This window comes from Loa loa (assembly GCF_000183805.2).
Source record: "Loa loa unplaced genomic scaffold supercont3.92, whole genome shotgun sequence".
In the NCBI taxonomy this organism is placed as follows: Eukaryota; Metazoa; Nematoda; class Chromadorea; order Rhabditida; family Onchocercidae; genus Loa; species Loa loa.
The window spans coordinates 147,625-155,552 of NW_018108272.1; the positions used below are offsets into that span (position 1 = coordinate 147,625).

Below are 7,928 nucleotides of genomic sequence, written 5' to 3' on the forward strand. Positions count from 1 at the left end.
ACCCTTTGAAATCGCAGATGGACAGTCTTTTGAAAAAAAAAAAACAGCAACTGACAGTCTTTCGATCCAAATATTTGATCAACCATCCAGTAACATTCAATAGCGGAAAAACATGAAATGGTCATAAAATGACGTAAAATTGAGATAAGAGGAAGTTCTTTTGAATGGAGAACCTGATCTCACTGTAATCTATAGATCGAAGACGATAAGCTGCACGTGTGAAATAAAACTAATAACAAGTGGAGGAAACTTCCGATGGAAACGATGATTTAATATCATGACAAAGGCTATTTGTGGAATGAGCGCTGCAAATAACGGAAGATACTACTACCAGTTGGGGATGCACTTCCTCGGCGATAGCTTTTCACAGGAAATGAAATGAATATGAGGATCCACATCTATCCGGGATCTCAGTCTGATCATTCTTTTGATTTGACTTTAAGGATAGAAAAGATGATAATCATAACAATGTTCTATTACATTTGCAAAATACATGAAAAATTCATGTATTTTTATGACTTTGAACAAGTTAACGTCTTAAAACATAAAACCGCAACTGCTCATAGGAAAATTCCGTCCAAATCCATTTTAGAGTGAATTTTTATTGATTCATTTTGAAATTAAATACAGCAGAAAAATTAACATCCAGGATATTTAAACGAGAGTTGCAGCATTTGCATCCTTTACCTCCTTGCATGTTTGTAGTCAACGATATGAACAAGAAACATCTTCATTACAGAAACAGGATTTTTAAATGGGTGATTTTTTAATTCAAGATGATTTATGAATAACAAATTCACGGGCAAAACTCATAAATCCAACGAAGGACAGTCCTTCTGTAACATCGATGAAGAAATTATGAACAGTAAGTGATTTAAACAAAAGTGCGTCCTATCAAATTCGTAACATTAACAACACGGAATGCAATTCATTTTAGGGAAAACTGATAATGAAAAAGGGATAAAAAAGCAATGTGGAAAAGTTTCGCCTGTATTTGTGGAAGAAATTAAAGAAAAGCCACTTAGTATATGGAGCAATGAACTGTCATAAATACCGTTTTAAGATGACGGAAATTTAAAAGAGATTCTTAAAATGAAATAGCGAACGGTGAACCCGGTACATTTACATCACCGTACTTTATATAAATAAAACCTTTGACCTCTTCCTGAACAACATACTTGACCATATAATGGCTATTACCAAGATTTTGCAGTGCAATTTGTTCGCATGGCCCTTTCGATGTGAATAGACCAACATACAAAACATTGTCTCCTTAACAAATGATTAAGTTTCTTATCAGTTATTTTTTGGATTCACTATTCAGATTAAAATAACACTACTGATCCATAACTACTACCATGGTTTTTTTTTTTCTCTTCACCAACCTTATCCAAAGTTCATTTCTTCGTTGGAAATAAACGAATTTGCACATTTAAAGCACTCGTCAAGAAAAAACGAACCTGCGAGACTAGTGTCAATGTTGAAGATGGCCGACTGACCAGGAAAAAATTTATTCAAGCCAGGACCCTTCACTATAACCCTGTCCGCATCACCAGAAAAAACCGGAACTTGTTGAATTATTTCCTTTCTGACTTTAGGGAACGCATCAATCTAAAATTTGATATCCTCTTACATTTCTTTTAAAAAATTTAAGCAAAAATACCGGCATCTATTTACCTTTATTACCTATGAACTGACGACAAAGTGGAACAAAGCAAAATAACCTTGATTAATGAACTGTCTGGCTTGCTATCACCAAGCTTTTTACCTTCCACAACTACCTTGAAGGGGGAGCCAGGAATATGAACACCTGTAAAAAGATATAGGTTAATTGGTTAATTGCTTCAAGCAATAAAGTTTGAAGCAATTCAAGGTTAAGCTAAATTTGATATCATTTTGAAGCGAAAAAGGAGAAACATAAGCTAATAAATGACGCTGTTCAGTAAATTTGAAAGAAAGGATATATTTCGCTATCAGCGATGTATATTAAATTTATGAGATCCCTACTCGCAATTTAATCCCGCTTTTCACCATCAATTTAATTTTCCGCCACAATTTTAACTTTCAAACTTTCCGTCACATCACCAGCAATTTAACTTTCTGTGGTCAATTAACGATTTGACGATGTAATGGAAAGAGCAAAAAGACAGATTTCCTGTAGATAAAAGTAAAAGCTCCATACTTTATTTTCCATTTTTTAAACAGACCTGAATATTTAATAGTGACATAATATGGTCCAGGCACTGATGCAACGTAAAACACTTTATAACCTTGTTCGATATGAAAAACAAATAATCATTACTTAAAGACAGAATGATGACTGACAATGTTGATATGAAAAGAGACTATAGCTTACCCAGTCGCATCACTAAATTTTGATCTATCTCCAAAGGACATTTTGAAATAATGTAGAAATTTATTGTGTATAGAAGAACATCTCATACATTTTGACAAAGACTGGGCGGTTTACAAAAATCCACCAGTAATTTTGCCAGCTTATCACCAGCTTAAAAACAACGACTAATTGTGACTAAAACAACTACAAAATGAAATGAAAATGAATAAGTGTTACCTCACATGCATTCATAGTGACTTTCGATGGTCCATTAATCTGAATTTGAAGAAGTCCGGTTCCAGCATTGCAAGTACTGATAATAAATTTAGAGATCTGACCAGTTTGCCCGCCACGAATACCGTCACCAGTCACTGTTATGATTGATGGATCACTATTGCCATTTGTGCCAATCCGGAAATGGAAAGGTGAGCCATGCATAGGTGCACCATCAAGCGTCACATCAACGTAATAGTCTCCAGTCTAGAAGTTGTCTAATAACAACAAGAATAAACAGATAAACCTCAAAAGGTAAGGATGAATCCAAGAATTAGGTTCTTTAGAATATATGAAGAAGGGAAATTTGTGATCTGAATATGATATAAACTGAATGGACAAAAAAAAAGACCTCCAAAGGAATGAACCGGATGCAGTATGAATCATTTCCATCAATTGGGAGGACATCGACTGCTTCAATCTTGTTGCACGGTGTATGAAGCTTCGCTTCCAGATGACCTACCGCACCATTTCTACTTACCAAAAAAGCACATACTTCACCTGGCGTTCCAGAATCTGAGAATGATATTAATTCCAGACGGCGAGCTTCTCCAGATGCGGGAGTAACAAATATCTTAAAAAATCAAAATATGACATGAGATAACGAAATTAAAGAGTCATCCCATCACAAATTGTCAGAAATGCCTAATGCTTCCAGTGATCTAAAAACATGAACAAGTAAGAGTTAAGAACTTTGAACGGTGAGTCTGGTATATGTTCAGCATTGAATTTGGCTGATATAAGGTATTCTCCTGGTTTTGTAACTTTATAATCGAAATGACAGTTCCCATCCTGAAAAAACTGTGATGATGAAAAACGAGGGTACTAAACGTAAGGATTTCCTGGATTCGGCTTAGCAGAGTGATTTTAAGGATTTTAGATAAGAATCCAAGCAATACCACCTGCAAATAATTCAACTAATCAAAAAGAAATTATTTAACTCCGGTGACACACGTCGTCTTTTTTCCATTGATTGCAGCAAATTTCGCTACAGTCTCAGAGTGTAAAAAAGATATAATGTGCCCTAGAGTCAAAGAGTCAAATAATTTTCTTTTGATTTGCAAAAAATCATGTAAAATAATTTAAAATTTTTATATTAGTTCACCTCACGATCCTATTTTGAGGGAATGAAATCTGACAATGTCCCTTCCCGTAATAAACTCCTGCTTTTGCACGAGAAAATTTCACCTCATGTTCATGGAATTGCAATTCGGCTTTTGATGGTCCCTCTACCACTACTTCAAGTTCTCCTCGTCCAGCTTCTCGGGTATAAAGATTGAAAGACTGTTTCCTGTTAACTTCTGCTCGTTTCAACCCAACTCCTACTGCTCGTACCCTGTGTGCACCCATTTCTGTTATATATCCTACAGTGAACTGGAAGGGACTCCCTACAAAGAAAAACACTGTTTTCAGAATGTTTTCTAATTATTTGAAGTCTTCAATTTTCATAACCTACCTGAAACATGCCGTCCTTTGTAGAAAATAGAAACTGCGTGCGGGCCATCTACTACAGGTCTGAATTCAATCCGATAAAGGCTGTCACCAAGATCACGAACTTCAACATCTTCGCTGTATCCATTAGGATCAACGACTTTTGCTTTCGTGTTCATTGGTGATACATTTTCCAGTTGCAAATACAAAGCAGTATCTTGTTCAGGTAGAACTATTGGTGCCTAGAGGTAATTTTACAATATTTCTTTGATGAAATGGAATAATAATGCCAGCTCACAGCTCACGAAAACAAATTCTAATATAGTTCGCAACATCAAAAATATTTGCAATCTTCACCAAAAACAAAACATATTCACCTGTTTCACTTCCTTTTTGACGCTTTCTTTTACGACACCCATTCCTTTTCCGGTACAATTAATTGTGAATGGGCTATCTAAAAGCATAAAATTTCATAAAGTTTCTTCCCATAAATTCCATAAACTTTTCCATGAAGACTCTTCCCTCAACCATAACATTGTGGACTGAAATAATATGATTCGTACTAACCATTTACATGCGAACCGGCAAATTTCACAGATAAAATATAAATTCCAGGTTCGGTAGGTCTATAAACGATATTAGCTAAACCTTCTTTATTTTCTATACACCTTAATTCAGCTTCTGATGGTCCTAGAATTGATACTGATAAATCACCACAACCTGAAAAACTAAAAATATGCTGCCAAGAGAAAAGCATCATCTTATAACTAAGAGCTGTAAAGGGAGGGGAACATCTTAAGTAACAAAAAAAAGAGAAAAATCTTTGGTAACAAAAAAAATCAATGAGAATAGAATCAAAGAACGAACTTTATATGAACGAACTCTATAACTGCAAAGCTTGTCTTTAATTCTGCTCTACAAACACAAATCTAACACGAAAGACGTTTTTCAAACAGTAACGCAAATATTACCAGCATCACCCATGTTGATTGTCACACTATTGTCTTGCTGACAAATAGCATTCGCTTTACCTGTTCCAGTAACAACAACTTTAGACGCATCTCCAGTCTAAAACAAGCCATGAATGATAAGTCATATGTTTTCCTTTACAGTATGCAACCAGAAAAGTGGTAAAAAGTCCACACACTCACTTGATTTTTAATAACTTCGGCTCGGCAATTCGATTGCTGTATAACTTGTTTATTCTTTTTAACAGTGATCAAATGTTCACCCATTTCACGTGGTGAAAATGAGATACCTAAAAACTGTTACAATAAAAGAGTGATTCCTGTCAACTAAGAACGCTAGCCTGTTCAGCCACTAATGCATCATCATACGTACAGATGAAGATTATCATCATTTCCCACAAGAAAGAGGCTTATAACTTCGAATAACAAGCCTCAAGCTTAACCCATCTGCAACTTAGATTGTATACAAAACGGGCAGTTTTATCTTTTGTAGTTTTATTTTTTAAAATTGCCTGAAACTTCAGCATTTCGCTAGCACTTCCTGCCTTAGTATGTTTTCATATCGGTTTTAACAGATATACACTATTCAAGACTTTCAGTTTCTAAAATTACCAAACAAAATGAGCCAAATTTTAAATTGCACTCTGGAAAGTCATTGATATGCAGCGAAGGACTACTAAAAATAGACAAGATTCCTCATCTTTTCTGTGTTAAACCCAAAAATCCGACATTCCATTCTAATCAAGTGCAAAAAAATAATAGAGAGAATCAATTTATTTGAATCTAGTAAAAAAGACTGAATTAAAAGAATATATTCAATTTTTCCACAAGGAATTGAACTAAATCATATTACATGGGATGCCATGTTGGCAAAACTGACATTTTCCGGTGGTCTAAATGTTTGAGGTTACGGGAGCCATTGAGCACAAAATATTGAGGATTTAATGTAAGAAACGAAAACTGACATCGAAGATCCAGAACTTTCCAAGTAAGAGTAAAGAGATGAAGAGAGAAACTTGCTAGAAAACTTCAAGAAAAACGACTGTAAAAGACATAGGCTGAAAAATCAAAAATTAGTTCTGTACAAGTGCATTTAACGTTATCATCTCCTATATGAAGGATTTCAATTTTCATGCTTTGCCGTACAATCAGTCACAAATTAATCATAAATTTATATATCATTTGCTCTGCGGTGGTCCAATTTTTGATTGCAATTGAATTGCATACAACTATTCCCATAACCGGGAACTACTAGCTTAGTGGTTGAATAAGAAGACACTTTCCAAGATTAGATCCTCAGCGAAAAAACGTCGTGGTTATTATTTGGTAGTCTACAGCATTTCTCTTGGTGGAAATTATGATATGTGAGAAGTTTATGCAGCAAGTCGATGACACCAGAAATTCCAATGCTTTCAGCTTGGTCAAGAAAGAAGACTCAGTTTCTCTTACAACGCCTAACCACATTGGGATCGACTAATTTTTTACCTCATCCTCATACTCATTTTACTTCTCATTCCCTCAATTAGCACCATAATCGTTTGTAGGAAAGTGCCTTACAACATCACTTTATAAAAAATACTTTCCAAAAAATTGTCGAAATCCAAAGCACATGCTCCTATGCCACAGAAATAACTAAACATATTTCTCGTTGACAAAAATATGTCAAGTAGTAGAACCTACTTCGATTAATAAATAATGAGTGTGTAAAAGTGTTTAGACCAACTTAAGAGTAATTTGGGGTCACGATCAAACGACAATTACTTTCGAAACAACGCAGTATTAAGTAATTTAAAATACAACAGAAAAATATGTAATGTTAAACAAGACATCTGTACAAAACTTTGAGGTGGGCCAGGATGTTTCTGCTGGTTGACCTGGACCGAAGTTTTCGAGATAGCAATGCTCAGTCACAACTTTGTCATGATATGAAAAAAGGTGAACCTTACAGTTTCGGGAAAGTTTTTTTTTTTAGAATAATTCATTCGTCGTACAAATTAGTTTTTTTTCGAATAATCCATTCCTTGTACAAATTACTGATATTGCTCAGTCTGATTGACGATTATCACGATTAATAACTTTTAAAGTCTATGCAAAAAGCCAAAATACAACGATTCCATTTACTTTCGTCATTCAACATCAAACAATATCAAGAAACGAAAAATGAAAAAAAAGTACCGATGTGGGCGTGATCAATCTGACGAATGATGCATGGCTCTTCAATCCCACTTGGACTTTTTACTGATCCTGATAGTTCATCAATTTCAGCACTGTCAATATTAAATGAGATCTGCAAATTTTGAAGGGATAAATAGCTCGAACAACATCAAAATACAAAATAAAAAATATGGCTAAAAATAACAGCTTAAAGTTTCAAATATAATAACGGCTTTCATTGTATATTGAATTTTTTTTAAGACAAAACCGGAATTGCAAAAACGATTTATTTGCAAGCATACACGGCGCTTAGCTCAATTGAGAGATACTAAATATAAAAAGATTTCTGTACTTACTACAAAAAAAAAAAAAAGTAGAAAACTAGAAATAAATTGTATGGAATAAACCTCCAATATTGCCGTTGATTTAAGAGATAAATGCGATCGCTTTTGGCCTTCATCTGTCACAAATACAATGAAAGGGGAATTTCTTATTGGTTTTCCAGAAAGCTTGACGATTCTGCGCAGATGCTCCAAATATTTGATATCTATATTTTGAAAAGTAGTTCAGGTTCATGTTGGGCAGTAGCTGCTGTGGAAGCGATGTCAGATCGGATTTGCATTATGTCGAAGGGAAAGAACAAGTAACACTTTCAGCGGATGATCTTCTGAGCTGCTGCAAAACCTGTGGTTTTGGTAAATTGCTGCATTTTTTATTTCAGATTTCTATATTCATTCTACCTTTTCTTTTTCAGTTCGTCTTCAGTT

The 7,928-nt window shown here is 34.6% G+C and overlaps 1 protein-coding gene across 1 annotated transcript in view; it reads right to left on the reverse strand.

The window, feature by feature from the left end:
• Positions 1-1,068: 1,068 nt before the first annotated feature.
• Positions 1,069-7,928, reverse strand: part of LOAG_17559 (filamin/ABP280 repeat family protein) — a gene marked incomplete at its 5' end in the record, with an annotated part of 12,779 nt that continues 5,919 nt past the window's right edge. The window contains 14 exons of the mRNA XM_020450219.1: positions 1,069-1,272; positions 1,461-1,611; positions 1,725-1,810; positions 2,208-2,270; positions 2,578-2,815; positions 2,961-3,182; positions 3,302-3,400; positions 3,797-3,992; positions 4,061-4,281; positions 4,417-4,493; positions 4,607-4,759; positions 5,011-5,107; positions 5,191-5,297; positions 7,183-7,294. Coding sequence (XP_020306141.1) covers positions 1,088-1,272; positions 1,461-1,611; positions 1,725-1,810; positions 2,208-2,270; positions 2,578-2,815; positions 2,961-3,182; positions 3,302-3,400; positions 3,797-3,992; positions 4,061-4,281; positions 4,417-4,493; positions 4,607-4,759; positions 5,011-5,107; positions 5,191-5,297; positions 7,183-7,294 — 2,007 coding nt within the window. The 3' untranslated portion in view covers positions 1,069-1,087. The remainder of the gene's footprint in view (positions 1,273-1,460; positions 1,612-1,724; positions 1,811-2,207; positions 2,271-2,577; positions 2,816-2,960; positions 3,183-3,301; positions 3,401-3,796; positions 3,993-4,060; positions 4,282-4,416; positions 4,494-4,606; positions 4,760-5,010; positions 5,108-5,190; positions 5,298-7,182; positions 7,295-7,928) is intronic.